Here is a 22,667-nt window from a genome sequence, read left to right as displayed (position 1 = left end):
ATTTATTTATTTATTTATTTATTTATTTATTTATTTATTTATTTATTTATGTAAGATAGGTAAGAATGCAATTTGAAAAATTACTGTAGAGAACTTTTAAAAAACTAATAGAATAACATCTATTGCTGTAAGAAAAAAATTACTTCAAAACTCAGAAGATAAAAGCAATAACAAACATTTAAAAAACATTTCATGTTGTTTCTGTGGGTCAGGAATTTGGAATTGGCTTACCTAAGTGGTTTTGACTTGGGATCTTTCATGAGGTGGCAATCAACATTTCAGCTGGTGCTTCAGTTATCTGAAGGCTTCCATGATGAATCACATAGCTGGCTGTCAAGTTAATGTTGCCAGTTAACAGAAGATCTTAGTTCTTTGCCATGTGGACCTCCTCGTAGGGCTGCATATATGTCCATACATGGCAGCTGAATTCCCCCTAGCAGATATCCAAGAGAGAGAGCAAGATGGAATCTTCAATCTTTTATAACCTAGCCTTAGAACTCACATACTGTCATTTCAGCAGTATCCTATTGGTTACACAGATCAGCCATTATTTATTATGGGACTGAACTAAGAAAGGATGTGATAGCCCCTAAGGGGGCAAGAATGATTCGAGGGCAGCTTGGAGCCTGGCTATCACACTAACCAAGGAAGAAAAGTATGGACATAGTCAAATATATGGAATTTGATATTTTCCAAATTGAGAACTAAACTACCCAAAATTTTTTTTAAAAAGCAAGAATTGTTCAGGGAAAATAATTGCATTAAGTATGGCAGAGGCTCAAAAGCTATAAAGTTCAAAGAGTATGTTTACATTTCTAAGCATAAAGTCCAAGGGACAGAGTCTATGAACAGGCAGTTTATATGAGAGAAAGTTAATAGTTGAGCATATAAAAAAATATTTTACCCAAATAATAATAGGAATGCACACCAAAGCAGCAGTGAAGTGTCAATTCATAGCTGTTATAATAATAAAACTTGAAAGATAAGAGAGCCCAAACCTAAAGCTGAGCAAATTGTGGCAAAATGTTTGTACTTTGCTGGAGGCACTGGATATATCATAGGGTTTGGAACATGTTTTGGCAGTGCATTTCTATCTCTCGAGCTATAAAAAATGTTCATTTAATTTCACTCACCAACCCCACTTTCAGGAATTTACTTCATAGGGTATTAATTTAAAAGGAGGAAAGAATCTATAAACGTGAAATAATTTATTTTAGTATTCTAACAATTATGGGTAATAGTCTATAAGTATTTAACAGTAAGGAAATGGTTGAGTAGGTTATAGTGTCTATCAACTCAGTGGACCCTGCAGTTGAAACCATGAAAGTGCTTTTAGCCAGTTTACAAAGGAAAAGTAGAACATGAAAATGGCAGTTCTACGGTGATGAAATTATGAATGAAATTTTTATACCTCTTCTTCCATTTTCCTTTAATGTTAGTGGTATTTTGATGATAAACTTCTTATCGCCTCATTGAAGGACTATCAGTAGAAAAGAGAGGAGAGAAAATAATTTAATCCTTTCTCTCACCAATAATAATAATAATAATAATAATAATAATAATAATAATAATAATAAAATTTTAGAGGAAAGGGACAAACCTTTTCAAAGTTGAGGGCAAATTGTCTACTCTGAAACTCTGAGAATCAAACCGATAACTCTTGGAAGAGGAAACATGTTTTTCTGTTACTGTTAATTCTGGTCACAGTAGAAATAGATACATATATATATATATTTCTAAATATATCTTTATTGACTTCGGAGAGAGGAAAGGAGAGGGAGAGAGAGAGGTAGAAACATCAATGATGAGAGAGTCATTAATCGGCTGCAGCCCGCAACCCTGGTGTGTGCCCTGACCGGGAATCGAACCCCGATTGCCTGGATCTTAGGTCGATGCTCAACCGCTGAGCCATGCCCAGCCTGGTGTCAGTAGAAGTATTGCTTACATTTTAGTTTTAGCTTGAGTGCCTTAAATGATGAACAGATAACTCACTTTAAATTTTGGGATTTTTATTATATATTTTTTTAGTTATAAAAGCAACACATGTCACTGTTTTAAAAATTGAGAGTACAGAAGGGTATAAAATGAAATGTAAAATCTTCCTTCAAAATGTTTATAGTTCCATATCCTAAAGTTTTTGCATATTCTTCAAGAAGTGGCCTGGGCATGTTACGTATTGTATGTACACACATAATGCTTTAATGCAAAATTAATAAAAATTTGGAGTTTGTCAAGTTTTTTATAATCAAATTTGTGGGGTGTGTACTAAATCCTATTTAGCATTAATAAAACTGAATTGGAATTAAGTCCTAATGAGAAAGGTGTGGCAAGCTTCCAGGAGCATCCTGTTTTCTTTGATATATGTTTGGATTTAAGATACTGACTTTTTCTGCATTTTTCCTTTAATACAATTACAAAATGATTGATGGTTTCATTTGTGAATTTTCCTCTCTTATTAGGTCATCCATCCTGTTTAAAGTTTTCCCCTGAACTAACGGTTAGAGTGAAGGCCTTACGGTGGCAGTGCATTGAGTGTAAAACCTGCAGCTCCTGTCGAGATCAAGGCAAAAATGCAGTGAGTATCTTCACCTTCCACAGTAAATATTTCATTTAGAAATAAAATGTACAACTGGCATTCTGTTGTACATTCTATGTATGGTTGGTTATTTTTTAGTCACTTGGTCCAGCAGAATTTAGAACAGTAGACTCTCTAAATTAATTATTATTAGTTTAGTTTACTTGCTCATTGAGACTTGGATTATTTTTAGGTAATTTCTAAAGCACCTTAATTATAAATTTGCAGAGAGACCAAGCTGTTTTAAAATAATACTTGGAAATGGTTTCGGTAGTATGGAGGCATTCATTTTAGGACTAGTCAGTTGGTATATTAATTGTGAATTGTCCTTTTTTTAATTAACACAGACTAAAGTTAGCTTGTATCTGATGACTGGATAAACTTGAAAGTAATAAAGATCAGAGGAAGCAAAACTTAAAACTGTTTGTTAACTCAGAGTGACCATTTACTCAGTTAATACAAATAAAGGAAACTTTTACTGTTAATAATAATTCATCTCCTTTCTGAGATCATTGAAGCTTCCTAAGTTTTATGAAGCCATGATCCTGTTATGTTATAGTTTCTTAAGGTAAAGCAGAGAACTGTCCTTTCTCTTTTTTTAGGATAACATGCTCTTTTGTGATTCCTGTGACCGAGGTTTTCACATGGAGTGTTGTGATCCGCCACTCACCCGGATGCCAAAAGGTGAGAAATACTTTTTGAAATTAAACTGGCAATATAAAGGGTCATGCTAGTAAAAGCATTTTTTATCTGTTTTGTTAAAATGACAGAGTAATTTTTATCTTTTTATTTGGGGTTGTATAAGTAGGAAGAAAGCAGTCACCTTAATGGTGGGAACAGTCTTTCTGTTTAAGCATCCTGACATTCTTATGTGATATGGATTTATTATTATTTTTCTCTCTTCAGTATTTAGGCATCCATAGAGGAAGTTATTCTTTTTTTGCTTTGCCCATCAATTTTAGCATCCATCAGTGATTCTTGCTTGCACCAATTTTTACTGTGGTATTTGATAATGATGATTTTTCTCCCATTTATTTATTTGTGTAATTTATATCATTACAGATTCACCATATTTATTTTATTCTATGGGCTAGAACTCATTGCTGTAATTATTTCTTTTTTTGCTAAGTTTGACCCAGATTTGACTGTGGGGAGCTCCTTCAAGTTGGTTCCCGTGCCCTTTTGATATGTCTTCATCACGTTTTGAGCACTTTTTGGTTATCTGGCACCATAAGATGTTCTAGGTTATCTTGCATTTTCCCTTTGCCAGTCCTAGAGTCAGTCATGACTCTATAGAATGCTGGCTTCTTTTCTTATAGAATGGTAATTAGAAACCAGTATCTGGGTGCTAGGTATAGAGCAGGGATTTTTAACTGAGGATTAGTGGACTTCTGGTATTTGTGAATCTCTTCCAATTATATGTAGAATTTTGTGTGTATATGTTTTCATGTTTATTTTTCTGGGGGGCTTTCATCAGATTTTCAAATGAGAGTCCTTGATCTGAAAGAGGTTAAGTACTCCTGACTTAAGAGTATCTGAACTCTTTCAGTGTATTTATATCTACTGTGCTTTTATGTGGAATGTTTTTTCTTTATAGGCATGTGGATATGTCAAATATGTCGACCTAGGAAAAAAGGACGAAAACTTCTACAGAAGAAGGCGGCACAGATAAAACGGCGCTATGCTAATCCAATAGGACGTCCCAAAAACAGGTTAAAGAAACAAAACACGGTGTAAGTTGTACTTGTGGCAAGGTGAGGGGAGAAAAGGATAGGGCCTTCTCTATAATAGGGCCTTCTCTATAGTGTAGGATTCCCTTGTTTGCTCTATGAAAAAAATTTCAATGGTTATAACTGGCATTTTTATGTATTAATAATGGCTCACATTTATTGAGCCCTTAATAAATTTCCGAGGCACTTTCTAAGTGCTTTACATGTGTTAAATCATTTAATTCTCCCAACAACCCAATGAATTAGGGACTGTTGTTACTCTTATTTTTCAAAAGTGGGAACTACAGCATAGAGAGATTAACTTGCACAAGTTTATAGTAAATGTTGAGCTGGGATTAAAACTCAAGTAGTCCAGCACTAATGCCTGGCTCTTAACTATTGCCTTCTAGAAAAAACAAGAAAGAAAAAATTATGTTACTTAGCAGTTCACAGATTTTTCTCCTGATATTAGTCTCTGTAGTTTTATTTCTATTAGAAGTAAAAATCACTGGATAGCTTCTATTGAGGTCATAGCTAAGTGTTATTTTTATGTCCTGAGGTAAAATAATGCAAGTTTTTGCTCTATTAGCAGAAATCAGGATATAATTATTCCTTGTGGACTAGGAAACTGGGCTATGTCTGGAGGAGGTGGGACAAGATTCCTACCTCTTGGTTGTTTTTTTTTTAAAGTATATCTAAGGTAATTCAGTTTTGATGATAATGTAAAATATCTTTAGGCCTGTAAATCTCTTTATTCTTAAAAATTTTACCCACCTTTTCTATATTTAAGAGTATCTTGAAGGTGATACATTTGAAATGAATGGGTAGCAACAGATTGAAATATATAGAACCAGCATTGTAGATCATATATTTTTTATTGATTGATTGACTTTTAGAGAGAGAGGAAGGGGAAGAGAGAGAGAAACATTGATTTGTTGTTCTACTTACTTATGCATTCACTGGTTGATTCTTGTATGTGCCCTGACCGAGCATTGAACCTGCAACCTTGGCGTATTGGAATGAAGCCCTAACCAACTGAACTACCCAGCCAGGGCCTGTAGTTCATATTTTAAATCTTAAGTCAAGCTTTATAAATTGATCTTTTGACTCCTCACTTTCAGAGAATAACCCATCCTTGTGTTTAAACGTAAAAGTGTAAGTTTGAGTTGGCATAGAGATCATAGGACTTTTATTTATAGTTTATGAAATACTTTTTAAAAATATATATATCTTTATTGATTTCAGAGAGAGGGAAGGAGAGGGAGAGGGAGAGAGAGAAACATCAATGATGAGAGAGGCATTGATCGGCTCCCTCCTGCATGCTCCCGACTGGGGATCGAGCCTGCAACCTTGGGCATGTGCCCTGACAGGGAATCGAACCCTGATCTCCTGGATCCTAGGTCAACGATCAACCGCTGAGCCACGCCTGGCCGGGCATGAAATATTCTTAATACAGAATTTTTTTTTAAAAAAAAATATCTTTATTGATTTCAGAGAGAGGAAAGGAGAGGGAGAGAGAGACAGAAACATCAATGATGAGAGAGTCATTGATCAAGCCCACAACCCGGGCATGTGCCCTGACCGGGAATCGAACCCTGATCTCCTGGATCCTAGGTTGACGCTCAACTGCTGAGCCATGCCCGGCCGGGCAATACAGAATTTTTAAAAATAAAGCTGTATGTTGGTCATTTACTAATTATATGTTAGATATTAAATAGAAACCTTATACAGATTATTTATTAATAGTTATCTTTTTCCCTGTTTAATTCTTTAGATCAAAAGGTCCTTTCAGCAAAGTTCGAACTGGCCCTGGAAGGGGTAGGAAACGGAAAATCACTCTCTCCAGCCAATCAGCATCATCATCAGAAGAAGGATATTTAGAGCGAATAGATGGCTTGGACTTCTGCAGAGATAGCAGTGTCTCCTTGAAATTCAACAAGAAAACCAAAGGGCTCATTGATGGCCTTACCAAATTCTTCACCCCTTCCCCTGATGGGCGGAAACCACGAGGGGAAGTGGTAGACTACTCTGAGCAATACAGAATCAGGAAAAAGGGCAACAGAAAATCAAGCACTTCAGATTGGCCCACAGGTAAAAGTTTGTTCACTTAGAAACAAAAAGTATTCCAAAAGTATATTATTTGTAATAACACTAGCTCTCTGGAATAGACTTATATTTGATTATTAAAAATTAGTTATGGAGTATAAGAATGCATTAAAGATACATAATGATAATAAGGTGATAACTACGGCAAGAATTTAGAGGCTAGACATGAAGTTACAGAAGGGACAAGTAGGAGCTCTTAGACAGAAAAAGGTGCTTTTTTTTGGTAGGACCACCAAGAATCTGCCTGCAGAAAGTTGGGCTATAATCTTGAATCAAGGATAACTTTACATTTCATAAATTACAAAATCATGTGATGAGCATCATGATGTTTACCCTATTCCTGGAAGGAAATTGGAAAGAGTGAGGGTGGATAAAATGCTGTTGATTTAAGCATAAGGAAATGAATAAAACACATGTAAATAATAGGCTCATTGATTTTTCTACTTCAAATCTTGGCAAATAAAGTTGTAAATTTTCATGGATTGCACTTAAAACGGAGAGAGAGAACCATAGCTTCAGACCATTTGCTTATATATCAGGCTAAGTTTGCTACTTCTCAAAGTAGAAAATACCTGTGGAGAATACTTAATAGTGTAGCAGGTAATCCAAGTCTGAGGAGAAAATTTCAACTAGCTGTTCAGATAATGAAAGCCTAAACTGGCTTTATTGCTTGAGTGCTGTGAGTTTAGAGAACCTAACCCTGTGAAGGAAGTAGAAAGGGCTCTGAGGAAAGGAGAAGAATGAGAGTGGACTTTCTGGGATCACAAGCCTCTCTTGTCTCATATATTGTAAGAGGATTTCTTCACTTTGATTTCCTTCCTCTGAATGTCCCATTGGTGATTGTATTTGCTGCTTCCTCATTCTTGCTTATATAAGTGGTTGATTGGTCCAGTGCAAAAGAGAAAATTCTCATCATTGTCAGGTTCCTCTTTTTAATGCAGTATTGATCAGGTTTTCACCAGTGGCAATCAACTAATTACTCGAAGCATTTAAGTACTTTTTATGTCTTTATCAGCCATGTAGACTGTAGATAAGCTCCAGTTTGAGCATGCTTATCTAAGAAGATATGCAAGCCACTTAGTTTGGATTTAGATGGAAAGAATCTTATAAAGCAGGTCTTAATGAAAGGCATTTTTGAATTAACCATTTCACTGTAGATAGATTACTAGAAGAATCTACTGGAAAGTTATAGAAATATAAATTTGTTAGAGCAATTGTATAAGGTATATGGAGAACCAATATTGAACTTTAGGCATTGGTGTGTGCTTTTGCTTTAATTGGCTGTCATTTTCTTTTATGAGTTTTAGAGTTTAAGGAACAACCTTGCACCATCTGATAATGCTACTGAATGCTGTACTAGATCTGTGCCTGCATCTGTCTGTGTCGTGCACTAGGGGGCATTCAAGTCACACAGTATCTTTAGATTATATATATGTATTTTTCAATTTGGGAATATTGTGAACAGTGAGTCCTTGTCCTTTTTTTACACTAAATGAATAACAGGCAGCCTATATGTGCAGTTGATATGAAAAGAATTACTTCACTAATTGGTCTTTTCAACCACATTCATACAGAGAGGAAATGCTGATGATACACTATCAGCAGTGTCATATTCAAATGCAAAGGATAGTGATCCACGTAATCCCCCAATACTCCACTAATTTCTTTGTCTATTTGAGGAAGATGCCTCGTTTAGTGGAGTGATTATTATAATTTATCATACTTACCCAAAGGATTATCATCTATGGTCCTCAGGTTTGTGGAGTTCTTACTTTAAAAGGGCATCCAGAATGTGAAGGGAGTGGGTACTTCTTGACATCAGTTAAGGTAGTTATCTCAAAGTTTATCTTTTTGCTGAGATAAGAATGTATTGGCCCCTTATGGTGATTGTATGATCACTGAGAAGTTTGAAAAGAGCAAATTTTCCCTGTTTTCCTCCCAGGGGATGAAAATTATGTCTTGCTATAACATAAACTTCTTCCATACTACCAAGGAATGAAAAAACAATATTTGAATGTTATGTTAAACTTATTACTAAAAGTGTTCTATTCATACTACTTTAAAATAAATTTTATACTCCTTAGACCATTTTCCTATTCTGCTTTTGTATGTGCTATAATACATTAAAATGTAATCTCTTTTAATGAAGTTTAAATTTAGTTATGTAGTATTTTAAGAAGGCAATTCAAGGTTTTTATTATAAGGCAGATATAATATGTATATATTTTTTGTTTACTGCTATCTTTCTAGGAGTCAGTTTAATGCTATCCTCTGTTGATAAAATAATAATATAAATAATATTGAGGTCCTCAAACTGAAATAAAGACTTCTGAAATTTTTATCTAGATGATCTATTAAACTAAGGTTAGTATATTAATGTGTGAACCCTTTCTTTATATACAGACAATCAGGATGGCTGGGATGGCAAACAAGAAAGTGAGGAACGGCTTTTTGGGAGCCAGGAAATCATGACTGAGAAAGATATGGAGTTATTTCGCGATATCCAAGAACAAGCACTGCAGGTAAAGTTGGATATTCGGATTGGACAATCACTATTTGTTCATGGATGAGAAACAGGATTAATTATATTGTGAGTAAAGCAGTAACAGCAGTTTATTTATCCATCCGATCTGGGAATATTCTTCCATGTTTTTTCTCTGTAAAATTATTTTCCTTCTGTAGGTTAGGACTTGGGGTATTTATTGTAATTGTAGTGGGAAACCACTGAAAAAGTTTTAGCAAGGAAATAGCAGGATCAGATTTGCATTAAAAATTGTTTTTTCTTGGCCACCATATTAAGAATGGATTGGAAGTGGTAAGAGTGGAAGGAGGGAAACTAATCTTAAGGGTTTTTCAATGATCCAGGTGAAAGAAACTGGCAGCTTAAACTAGAGAGGAGGCAGTGGAAATGGGAGTGGGGTAGATGGATTTAAAATATATTTTAGTGATGGAATCAGTGGCAGTTGGTGATAGATTCTATGTAATTTGAAGGAGCAAGAGGTCATCAAGGATGATTCCTAGGTTCCCTGACTTAATGTAATAAAGTGGGTTGAAGTCCATGGAAAAGTCACTGCTGATTAGATCAGAGGATGTTTTGAATAATAAAGCATCCATAAAGATAATGAACAAAGTTATTTTTGAGAGCCTAGATATGGCTTAGTAGAAATTGCTTCAACTTCGTTTCAAAAATTTTGCAGGAAAATTTTATTAGAATCTTAGGTAGTCGAACAGTTGTACCATTAAGAGGTAAATGATAGAGGAGTTAATATTGGAACCCATCCAGCCAACAACTCATCATTTATTGAGCACCTGCTTTGTTCTAGAAACTGCTAGGTTTAGGGGCTATATGAGTAAGACATAGAGTTTACAAATTAGTAGGAAATTCAAAAAAGCAATTCCAATGTTTGCACATAATGATTATCTGGAGTAATTAAATTTCTTGTGATATATTACTAATTCAAGAGTTATTGAAATGCTTAGCAAGATTTTTATCAAAAGGGCCATTCATTAATTGGTTTTGATTTTTTTTTTTTTTTAATTTCAGGAGAAATAAGGATATAGTTTGTTCCATCATTAACTATATAGGGAACACGTCTATAAAAAAGAGCCATCTCTGAAAAGAAAAATAGAAGCATAAAAAATTACTAGAGTAGGCTTCTGTTCTGGAATTTTATTTCAACAATCATTTTATGAACTTGGAAGAAATGGTTTTTCTTTAGAGGTCCATCACCAGAAAGAAGTATTCATCTCATTCCATTGGAGCATAACAGCCTTCTTGAAATATATAGAATGATTTTTACATAAAATATTACCAAATAGCACATTATATTTCCATACTTAATTTTAATGCTTTTTAGTTTTGAAGGATTTAATTGTTAACAGCATTTTTTACATCTGGGGTATTAAAATAATTTTTTTTGCATAAAAAATTGAACAGTTATTAGAAATGAAGTAAGCTATGTTCAATAACTCTCCTAACCCTCTGAGGTAAAGATTATTATCCCTATTTTCCATATGAGGAAACTGCAATTTTTAGTTGTGTGACTTTTCTGGTGTAGTTAGAGCTCAGTCCCGTGTGACAAGTAGGGAAAGGTATATAAGAGATAAATGGTGGCATAGAATACCAATTTATATAATTCATTGCTGTATTAAATGATACAGATTATTCCACAAGTTCACAGCATACTAAGAATAAGTAAGAATTGGTGTGACCTTGCTAATTACCTATGCTAACAATCAGATATTCATAAAAGAAGCAGGCTCAAAGGATGATTAGGAGTTAGGTAAATGGAGAGAAAGAGGGCTTACCAGGTGGGGTAAACATTAACTTCAGCTTTGAGGAATAAATAACTGCTATAAATACAAGAGACATTGCGATTATTGGCCCATCAGATCAACAAATATTTGAGGGCCTACCTTGTGCAAGGCACACTGTGGAAATGATGTAGAAAATACAATAGTTGCCCATAAAAGTGTTATAACACAGCAGTCCTTACTTTGCATGGCACTGTGTTAGTGGAAATGTGCACATCAGAATCGCATCCATTCTTTACACATTTCTGTGGGGACTGATACTTGATCTCAATTCTGGTATGTGTAAGTTTCAGTTAACATGGCACCATGGAAAGCAAGGACAGTCTGTAGTTTAGTGTGAGAGATAAAACAGTTAAACATTTGTTAGGAAATGGTAAGAAATATGTTGAATTACTAGCATAGAACTGGATATTGGCAGGTTTTGAATGCTAGTAAGAGGACATTAGTCTTGGCATGCCAGGAATTTAAGGTAGCCCCATAACTGCTTTTTTTGGTTATTGTTGGAGTGATTTCTCCTTGCTATTGATGAAAATAGGGATGGGAAGTGAGGGACTGTTTTAATATCTTAGGCATTTACGCATTAATTATAAGACATATTAAAGGCTGTTTAGATGTATTTTGAATTCACTTATTTCACAATTTAGCACAATTTTATTGAGAATTTTAATAGACCGTGGTTAAAGGCCTAGGCACTAGATACAGACTTCAAATCCTGTCTCTGGTGAGTGACCTTGGTTGAACAAATTACTTAATAGGTTTATTGAAAGGATTAAATGGGTAGATACTTGGAAAATTCTTAGTGTGTCATCATTCATTTAGTGAGGGCTAGATAAATGTGAGCTGCTGTTAGCTATCTTAGGGGCAGATGCTAGAAATACATAGATGAATAGAAAATGTGTTTCTTCTCTCCAGTTGGGGAGACAGTGATAAACAAATAATTAAAACCATGTAATTAGTAATAGGTACTCTTTTTCTATGTGCCAGGTACTACATTCAGCATTTTGTATCAATTTGTTGCTTTAAATACAACCTTGTTATTACTTGCTCCCATTTTGCAGATGAAGAAATTGAAGTCTTAGAAGGATTATCTTATCTAGAGTTACATAGTTAAGTTTTAGAATCAGTATTTGAATCCAGGCATTCTGACCCTAGATCCTTAACTCTTAACTGCTTAGTTTATGGTGTAATGTTACCATAGAGATTTGCGTAAGATGAAATGAGAATGAACAAGAAGGCATCTTTACTGGAGCCTTTGTAGAGGAAGTTATATTTGAACAGGGTGTTGAAGGAATGAATAACAGCTTACTACTGCATAAGAAGAGGAAGGTATTTCAGATAGAACAGTTTGGGTGTTAAGAAAGCTTATTGAACCTTTGGAGCTGGATGTATTTAATTTGGCTGTACACGTTAAGAGATGAAGTTGAAAGGTAAGTACCAGATCACAAAGATCCTATGGTACATGCTAAGAAGTTTTGTACTTTATTTTTTAGTTACAGTAGCTTTTTAAAGTAGTCAAGTAGTTCTTGAAAGGCTACTGAAGAATTTTTAAAAAGAGGGTGACATTATTGTTTTGCATTTAGAAATTCATCTCTGGTAATATAGTGCATAGTGGATTGAAGAATACTTGAACAAGGACATATATCAGTCCAGTGATTACAATAGTTAGAATGAGAAGTGACTAGGGTCTAAATGAAGGCACAAGAGGTGCAGTAGGCAGAGATTTTGAAAAACATTTAGAATAGAATGGAAAAGACATATTATTGGGTTGGGAATTAGAGTTGAAGAAGATGGAACCAAATAGGTCTCCCATTGTTCTTCTATTTTGAGTACATGATGATACTAAATGTGGTAAGAGGAGCTTTTTTGGATGGAGGAAGAGACCATGCGTACATAAGTTGGGGATTTGTATAAAGCCTAAAATGGAGAACTTTTGTAGACTTGTATGTGGAGGTCAGGAGACTTTTGGGTAGGAGCTTTGCCAGGTAGGAGCAACAGGGGATAGGTGAAACTACATAGGTAATAGCTGAAGTTATTATAGATAACATTCATTTAACAGATGTTACTGAATACTGGGTTACCATGTGCCAGACACTGAATATACGAGAGTGAACAGATTTTTTAAAAAATTCTTATTCTGTGGAGCTTATAGTTTAGTTGGGGTGAGGATGGTAAATGGTATGCCATATGGTAATGTTATGGAGAAAAGTCAGAGGGAAGGGATGGATTTGTGCAGTTTTAAATTGTTGTGTTAGGGACTGTCTGACGTTTAGTAGAAACCTGAAGGAGGAGAGGGAATAAACCATGTGGATATCAGAGGGAATAGCATTCTAGGCAGGGGAACAGAAATACAAACGCCCTGAATCTGGTTTTTGTGCTTAGCATGGTCAAGGAAATACAAGGAGGCCAGTGAGGTTAGAGCTGAGAAGAGAAAATAGATTATGAAGACAGAAAGGTAATGGGAAGCCAGATTTTATAGAGTCTTCTAGACCATTATAAAGACTATGGTTTTTACTCTGAGTAAGATAGGAACTCTTGGAGGATTTTGAGCAGAAGAGTGACACAACCTGACATGCGTTATAGCAGAATGGCTTTGGCTTCTGTGTAGATTTAAGGGAGAAAATACAAAAGCGGGGAGAACTTAGGAGGCTATTAGCATTATCCACATAAGGTTTGGGAAACTTTTTTTCTGCCAAGGGCCATTTGAATATTTATATCATCATTCACGGGCCGTACAGAATTATCAACTTAAAAATTAGCTGTGAAAAAGGCTCCTACATTTATTGACTTTCGAGTCCCACCTGCAATGGCCTTGGCAGGCCCAGACCAAATGATTTTGTGGGCTGGATGTTCTCCACCTCTGATGTAATAGATATGGATCATTGTGGTAGTGGTCAATTGGAATTCTTGATTATATTTTGAAGGTAGGCCCATTAGGATATGCTGTTGGATTGGATGGTTATGAAAATGAGGAGTCAAGTCCAGAGCACACTTGGAGGAGGGAGTTGCCATTTACTGAGATGGAGGAGAATACAAGAGGAAGAGGTTTGGGGAAAAGAAGATCTGGAGTTTGATTTTGGACTGTTGGACTTGAGATTCCTATAACACATTCAGGAGAGGAGCTATCAAATAGACAATGGGATGCATGTGTCTGGAGTTCAAAACACAGGTCTGGGCTAAAAATTTAAAGTTAGGACTTGTCGGCAAGTTGGTGTTATTTGAAGGAATGAGACTAGATAAGATCACCAAAAGAGAAGAGAAGAGCTTTGAGGAGTCTTGGGATATTTCACCTTTTAGAGATTGGTGAAACTGAGAAAGAATGGCCGATTAAACAAACACTTCCCATTTTTTTCCTCAGCCTCTGGCAACCACCATTCTGCTTTCTGTCTGAATTTAACTACTCTAGGTAGACCTCATATGAGTGGAATCATACAGTACTTGTCCTTTTGTGTGTGGCTTATTTTACCTAGCATGTTTTCAAGGTTCATCCATGTTGTAGCATGTGTCAGAATTTCTTTCCCTTTTAAAAAGGCTAAAAAATATTTCATTGTATGTATTTACCAAATCTTGTTTATCCATTCATCTGCCAGTGGACACTTGGGTTGCTTCCACCCTCTGGCTATTGCAAATAATGCTGCTGTGAACACGGGTGGACAAGTATCTATTCAAGTTCCTTCTTTCAATTCTTTTATATACCCAGAAGTAAAACTGCTGATTTATATGGTAATTTTATGTTTAATTTTTTGAGGAACTGCCAAACTGTTTTCCACAGTGGTTGCACCATTTTACATTTCCATCAGCAATGCACAAGAGTTCCTTCCAGTTTCTTCACACTCTTGTCGACACTTGTTGTTTTCTGTTTTTTTGTTTTGTCCTGTTTTTGTTTTTTTTGTTTTTATTGTTGTTAGTAGCCATTCTAATGGGTATGAAGTCCTATCTCATTGTGGTCTACACTTGCGTTTCTCTAATGATTAGTTATGGTAAGCATCTTTCATATGCCTGTTGGCCATCTGTGCATCTTTTTTGGAGAATGAAAAAAGATTTATAACTCATTTTACATTAAGATCTCACTTAATTATTGGCAAAACATGACTTGAACTGACGTGAGATTATATGTATTCTTTACTTACCCCATTTAATGTGACTATTCATATGTTTTGCTAAAGAAATATCAGTGATGTCTGTTTATGGAGTATTCCCCAAATCCTAGAAGAGTTGTTGATTTAAGATACATATATGTACTGTAATACTTTTTTAACATCAGAAAAATTCAGGATTCCAGAGCACATCCTCTTCCAAGAGTTTTGGATAAGATTCTGTGGACTTGTAGCTTCATTTCTTTGGAAAACTTAAGTTTCAGTTCAAAAAAACTTGCAGACTTTTGGAATTTAGATCATTAATTAGTTGGGGGTTACCCATATTTCCTCTTTCACTGCTACCCATTTTGTTCTTTGTGCTTCTTTCTTGATATTTCTATTCAGGAGGTTTTTGCCTCTTAACCTTTCTGAGCCTTGTGGCTTTTCCCCTCATCTATAAAGTGAGCATATTGTTTCCTACTTTGAGGAATGGATTGTGGGGATTCAATGAGATAACGATATAAGGCACAGAGTCTGGCACAGTAGGTGTTTCACAAATGCTGATTCTCTTTATTAAGTTCTTGCTCTCTTTATTTGGTAGCATGTGAACTCATTCTTACATATATCTTTCATCATGTCACTTTTAATCCCTAATGGATGAAATTTTTTTTTATTATAGTGTTTTTATGGGAAAATGTTAAAATACCAGAAAAACATCTCTTCTCCCCACATTTCACATTCTCATATTGATAATAAGGGTGCAGTACTACCCTCCACTCCCACCTCAAAATGTCATTTCCATAGGGGAGATGGAAAAAGAAGGTCAGGGAAGGGGGAGTTATCTAATGGAGGGCAAAGGGAAGGGAACAGGGCTGTATCTACATGAATTGTAATTTTCATGTTTGTACTAAATCTGAATTTAAGGGTACTGCAAGAGTGGCCTCTATATATTGGAAATTGGAGTTAGATAAGTTATTTGATGGAAGTGGAGTTTTTGTAGAAGAATAATCTTTTCTTCTAAACTGCTAGTAATAAAAGTTCCATTATCTAGAATAGGCATATTTAAAGTTATTTTTTGGTTATCCCAATTACTAGTGCATTTAGTGCCCTCCCTTAACTTTTTTAGATTGAAAAGTCCATTCTGGCCTAGAATATTTGTCATCTTTTAAAGATTTTGGCATATTCAAATGAGAAGGAGGGTACAAAGTGGCAGAACTTGAATTAGTAGTTTTAAAAAATATTTTGTGCTCTCGATTATATCAGGTACCTGCTGCTTTGGAAAGTTGTGTGTTTAATGAAAGAGTATTTTGGCTGAAATTTAAAAATAAAATGGCCTAGCAAAGGTGACCTTGTAATTCAGATTGACAATTTGACTTTGGCAAGGACTGGGTTAATGACTAGTGTAGATGCAGCTGTTGCTTCCCCACAGAATAGAGCCTTTGTTAACTTCTCAACCTTAGTAAACAGAAGCACACTGGCTCAGGAAACTTGCACCAGGGAATTGGAGGTGGTGGAGGACAGAGGTGGAAGAGCGCATGTGCCAGAACATTTTACAGGGCACAAAGGTGGGGGTAGGTGAGGCAGTGGGGAAATCTGCTGTGAGTATAGTTTTACACAGACTCTCTTAGTTGCGGTGATGTGCAAGCAGTTATACTGGAACTGGATATCCAGTTTCACATCAGGCATCCACCTGGAAGAGCGACAGGCAGCTGATGGGAAAGCTCTCAAACAACAGGCAGTGCTGCAACAGGTGCATGTTTTCAGCTTTTGTGCGTCCTGTTCGATCCTTGGCTGAGGAAATTAGATCTAGTTTCTGATATTTGATAATTCTGACTGTACTACTGTCCTTGTTATTTTGAGCTGTGAAGATAGGTTAAAAGATACTACTTTATGAATCAGAATACTTGATTCTGGAATATAGTTTAAAGAACAATGTTTTAAAAACCTACAAAATTCTATTTTGGTTTTGAGAAATGAAAAAATTTTATTTTAACCCTGTCTTGTCTATTTCCTTATGATTTTTGCCTTTGGACGATCCCCAGTACTCCTTAGTGTCATAACACAATCCATCCAACTTAATAGATGCTTATCTTTTGTTTTGAGGTGTCTAAGGAAAAAGTTGAGGTTTCACCTGGCTATATTCCAGTATGAAACCTGAGATAAGTCCCTTAGCTTTTTATAAAAGGAAACAGACCAGGGAGAGTGTTCCAGTGAGTTGTAGTGAAGAGGCTTCTTCCTTAAATGAATTTCTATTAAAAAAGTGAATTAAAAAATCTCTGATCTTTTCAGTTTTGTGGGGTTGGGGTGTGTGTGTGTGCGCGCGCCTGTTTGTGCCTGTCTGTGTGTCTATGGGTTCCAAGAAGGGACTTAAAAAATATCTCCCTTTTTTTAAAAAAAATTTTAATCCTTATCTGAGGATCAGTTTATTGATTTGGTGGGGGGGGGCGAGGGGGAAAGAAACATCGATCTGTTGCCTCTGGTACTCGCCCTGACCTGGAACTGGACCTGCAACCTTTTTGTGTACAGGACGATGCTCTAAAAACTGACCCACCCAGCCAGGACCTATCTTTTTCTTTATTCAGTTAATGTTTCTAGAGTATCTATGATAAATATGCATATACATACTCATGTATTATATACATAATATACACACGTGTACATGTATGTATATATGAATATGTTGCTATATTGGTTTCAGAGCAAATCAAATTGCCCTAGAACTTAAGGTTTTAAAATCTGATCTTTATAGTCCTTAACAATGGCTTATATTGGAATTGATGGTGTGGAAGTCATAAAGGCTTTACAAGTTATTCTTTTTAGAAGGTATAGTTACTCAGATTATTGCAGGGATGAAAGCATAGAGATTGTTTTTATTATAAATACAAGGTAGATAAAAGGGATTACAGTATGTGTATAGCAGTGTTTTTTTCTTTGGTCAAGTCTGTGAAGAGCTCCTAATGAAGGGAATTTTAGGGGCAGTGTAAAATGAATTGAAGACTCTCTTGATACTTGTTTTGCCATATTTTTTTCCTGCTGTTTCTAAATATCTACTTTCCCAAACCAGAAAGTTATTTTTTTCTGTATGTGCTCAGATGTTCAGTGGGTTGTTTCTGTTGTCAGTTGAGGCACTATATATATAACCTTGGCAAATGTGCAGCACTCCTCCCCCACTTCTTACAAATGATTATCTTCTATTCCCAAATGCCAGAAGTTTCTCTTTAATAACTAAGTGACTAAGGGCGTGAATTTAGTTGAGGAAAGTATTCACAGTATTATTAAACATGGAAATCCAGTCACACCAACCGTATTAGGCTCTAAGATTTATCAGCATTTTTGTTCTTGATTTGGGTCCTCTACTTAAGTAATAATACAGCTTACTTCAAAATTTAGCTTGTTCTTGGCTTTTTTGTTCTGTGGAATTCAGAGAAGACAACATTTAGATTCAGATTGTTTTTTTGTTTAGTTTGCTTTGTTATCTATATCAGTGTACTTGATTTAGCTAAATTTTGTAATGTATTTTTTGCCTGCACAGAAAGTTGGAGTGACTGGTCCCCCTGATCCACAAGTCCGCTGTCCCTCTGTCATTGAGTTTGGGAAGTATGAAATTCACACCTGGTACTCTTCCCCATATCCTCAAGAATACTCAAGGTATGTTTTGAGAGAACCTTTACCTTCTGTTTTTAAATTCATAGAACTTCAGCACCACTAGAAGAGATCCTGGTTACATTTCAGTCTATTTAATCTTTTTACATTTGAGGAAACTGGTGGCTTTTATTTATTTATTTACTTACTTATTTATTATTTTAAAATGTGTTTTTAAAATTGATTTCAGAAGAGGGAGAGAGAGAAACATCAATGATGGGAGTCATTGATAGGCTGCCTCCTGCAGGCCCCCTACTGGGGATCGAGCCCGCAACCCGGGCATGTGCCCTCACTGGGAATTGAACTGTGATCTCCTGGTTGATGGGTCGATGCTCAACCACTGAGCCACTCCAGCTGGGCCAAACTAGTGGCTTTTAAATGTCTGTAATAGCAGCATACTTTGGCAGTCACTTAATCCCAGTTGGCTTTAGATTTGTTTTCCTGTAACTTGCCCAAAAGCTGATACTTAAAAATAGAAGGCCTGACACATGGTCAGAATGAAAGGGGAACATTTTTTTCTTTAAGACAATTTGCCTTCATATACCCCACACTAAGAATTAAAAGAGAGAGAGAGCCCAGCCAGCTTGGCTCAGTGGTTGAGCATCAACCTATGATCCAGGAGATCAAGGTTCGATTCCCAATCAGGGCACATGCCTGGGTTGCAGGCTCAATCCCCAGTACGGGGCATGCAGGAGGCAGCCGATCAATGACTCTCTCATCATTGATGTTTCTCTCTCTCCCTCTCCTTTCCTCTCTCTGAAGTCAATAAAAACACATATTTTTTTTAAAAAGATTCTTATACTTACCTATAAATTAAGTTTCACTGAGTAGCCTTTTATCTAAATTTTTATAATTTAACAAACTTGATGGTTTGTTTTCCCAGAAATAATTGGACAAGTGGTATTAAATTATATATAAATAGCTCAGGTTTCCAGATATAAAAATGGATCTGTCACCAGCTTTTTGGGATGAGGCATTGTGCTTATTTAGTAAAGCCAAATTATTTCATGACTCAACTCTGACATATATAAGCTGCCCTTAGAAGTTACCCAACAACTCTGCTCCTCAGTTTCCTCATCTTTAAAATGGGGATAATAATAGTACCAATCTCATAGGGTTTGTTGTGAACATTGCATGGGTTAAAACATGTAAATGACTTAGAAAATGGTAAGTGCTCAATAATGTCAGGGTTTTTTTTGTGTGTTTTTTTTTTAAATTTTATTTTTGTTTAAAATATTACAGATGTCCCTTTTTTTCCCCAATGACCCCTTCCACCCCGTCCCATCCTCCTCCCAGTCCCTTTCCCCACCATTGTCCGTGTCCTTGTGTTGTGCGTATGTGCATATAAATTCTTTGGTTACTCTCTCCCCCTCCACCCACCTGCCCTCCTCCATCCCTCTGAATAATGTCAGTTATTATTATTTTTTTCCTTTATGGTTTAAATTAAAAGAGTTGAAAAATAAAATATTTGGTCAAAAAAATTAAACATGGTTGTCATTTGAAGTATAGCAGTCACATTAATGCTCTCTTTAATCTGTAAATTATTCCATAGTTTCCTATTTAGCAGGTTGTTGTAAGGCATAATAAGTTATGGTGCTCTGTGGGTTAAACACCTATTCAAAGTACTCATTGTATGACATTTTACCTGTCTAGTAACATTGCTTGTCCAAAATATTAGTAAAAATAATTATAACAACATTAATTCATTTAGTGATTTACACTCTCATTTACAGAGTGCTTTAACATGAGTTATTTCCAGGAAGCTGGGAATATTTGTTAAAAAACTTAGTAATTTTTTTTTACATTTTCTTTTCATATAAATTGCTATCTGGTTTCCAAGTCTAGCAGAAGTAGAAAAATATGAGTAAGAATGTTATTACAGACACAGACCTCTGTGACAAAAGGAAAAACAAACAGGCAACAACAGCAAAAAAAAACACCAGAAGAGAAAGTGAAACTCCAGGAAACTAACACACAAGCTCATGAAACAGCAATTGAGAACCATTTATTACAGGGTCTTTTAGCCCTAAACAGTGTGGTAGATCTTTAAAGCAGCATTCTGTTTATATCATGGAATAACAATAATCTGAGTTTCTTAAAAGATTACACACACACACACACATATAACACATATATGTTCAAAGAGGGCATGTAATTTCTCAACTACCTACAGAACTTAGGTATTCAAGACAAGTTACTCCTTAGTAGTTCTGAGTAGCCAGAATGATGTATACAAGAAGAAATATGCTGAGGAATTAATTTCTTCATCAGGTTTAAAATATTACCATTTATTAGTGAGCTCTTTTCTCTGCAAGCTATGCACATTACAGGAGTGCTCAGCTTGGAAAAGAAATCTTGTTCAATGTGTGTATCAACTGTTTCAGGATTGTGGTATAGATAGATACCATAGGTACCTTGTCTCTTCTACTCTAGGGGAAGAGAGGAAATCAGTTGAGTCAGCCTCAGCACTTGCTTATCAAGAGAATTGATAAGAATTGAACATGAGGCTGTTGTCTTTTAGGATGTTAAAAGGCTTCATTAAGAATGTTGCTTTTTGTTTTGATGAAATTATCGCTAAACCTGATTTCTTATCAGGTTTTAGGGCATTGGTTGTCAGTGAAGGAATAAACATTGCTACAGAAAAATAAGTAACAAAAACATATACTAGGAATCATAATAGAAAGTGGCAATAGGACAGGAATTGTAAAAATTCATCAACTTGAAATAGAATTTTAGACATTTTTCTTATCCATTGTGGAGGTTTCTCCAAATTTTTCATCAGAAAATATTCTGTAATTTAATAGGTTCTTAAATAATCATGACTTTTTTCTATGTATTCATAATTATCTTGGTTGCATTTTTAAAAAACTAATATCTATTTAAATAAATTTTGTCTTGTTTTACTTCTGAGTTCTTTTCAACTTAGATGACTAAAATGTTTAGAGATTTAAGTTTTCATAATAATAATCCTGTATCCTTACTTCATTAATGACTTCATTATTCTTTGCTAAATTACTCCTAAATTATTTTTTATTAAAGGTTTTAAACACTTTTTAAAAAAAAAATTGCAAATCCCAAAGCAGGTAAAAAGATGACAGTTGGAGCAAACAAAAAGATCACAAGAGGGAAAATCTCTTGGGAAGTGGGATTATGCATTATCTCTCATAATATCAAACATTTGTGTGTGCATTGTATATTAAGTAATCTTACATCCCTGACTTTAAGAAAAAACAAAGTAAAACAACAACAATGAAGCGATAGTAGTACTTCATTTGGAGCAGTAGATTAAGTCTCAGACATTGAAGAGTATAAATTAGAGTTTTAACTCTGAATTTCTCCAACAGGGCCATGTGATGGTCACACATGATAGACAGGTTCATAGAGAGCCCCACTCTCCCATTAAAAACAGGACGGAGATAGGCTGAAAGCAAGAGTTACTGTAATCATGGCATATCCTCTACTCCAGAGCTGTTTAGTGCTTAGCTTCATAATAACCTCTTTGCTGCAAGATCATATTGAGATCCTAAGTAGGCAGATTCCCACATAATTGAGTATTTTAGGAAGTTTTCTTCAACCTTTTGATCCTGTTCCTAACTTGATTCATTGCCTAAGCTATGGATAGCCCCAGTTACTGAAGAACACATTCTTAAAGTCTTTGGATGACCATTAAATGATGGAGTAAAGTGGATGAAAGAATAAAAATAATCATAGTACTAATTAGAAATAATAGCAGCTCTAGTTACCGTCGTTGAGCTTGGTACTGGACTAAGCATCACTGGAGTAATTCTTTGAGGTGGATGTTACTGTCTTTGTTTTACGGACCAGGGACCAGCAAACTTATTCAAGACCATACAGATTAAAGTGGCAAAACCAGGATTTAATCCCATTTTTCTCTTCCACAACCATAGCCATAACCTTTAACCACTGTGCTTGTACCACTTTATATTGTATCTCTATTTAGATTGATCTTAGATGGCTTGTACCATTACCTTTTATTTAAGTGGTATTTTGTTATAATTTTTATTACGGTATTAAAATTGTACTACAAGTTGACCTATTATGAAGGCTATATAAACTGCTACTGTCTTGGACAATGTTCAAAAGCCAAGAAAGAATTCCTGGGAAGAATATTTGTGTCATTGTAGAAGTAAGGGAAACAGTGCTTCCAAAGCACACAGCTGTAGCTCAGTCCTAACTTCATAGGCTGGGCTGTCAACATAGTGACTGACTTTAGAATAAATTTCAAGT

General features: G+C 35.4%; 1 protein-coding gene across 2 annotated transcripts in view; it reads left to right on the top strand.

Moving 5' to 3' along the window:
• Positions 1 to 22,667, top strand: part of KAT6A (lysine acetyltransferase 6A) — a 97,185-nt gene that overhangs the window by 55,053 nt on the left and 19,465 nt on the right. Inside the window, exons 4-9 of one of the 2 annotated variants that reach the window (XM_081129711.1) lie at positions 2,460 to 2,575; positions 3,178 to 3,259; positions 4,173 to 4,287; positions 6,059 to 6,375; positions 8,794 to 8,912; positions 18,310 to 18,425. In XM_081129711.1, coding sequence (XP_080985837.1) covers positions 2,460 to 2,575; positions 3,178 to 3,259; positions 4,173 to 4,287; positions 6,059 to 6,375; positions 8,794 to 8,912; positions 18,310 to 18,425 — 865 coding nt within the window. Of the gene's footprint in view, positions 1 to 2,459; positions 2,576 to 3,177; positions 3,260 to 4,172; positions 4,309 to 6,058; positions 6,376 to 8,793; positions 8,913 to 18,309; positions 18,426 to 22,667 lie in introns of both variants that reach the window. The other variant, XM_081129710.1, reaches the window with a different exon arrangement.

This window comes from Miniopterus schreibersii (genome assembly GCF_964146895.1).
Source record: "Miniopterus schreibersii genome assembly, chromosome: 2".
Lineage (NCBI taxonomy): Eukaryota > Metazoa > Chordata > Mammalia > Chiroptera > Miniopteridae > Miniopterus > Miniopterus schreibersii.
Note: the sequence above shows the minus strand (reverse complement) of the source record. Positions and strands in the feature narration are given on the sequence as shown.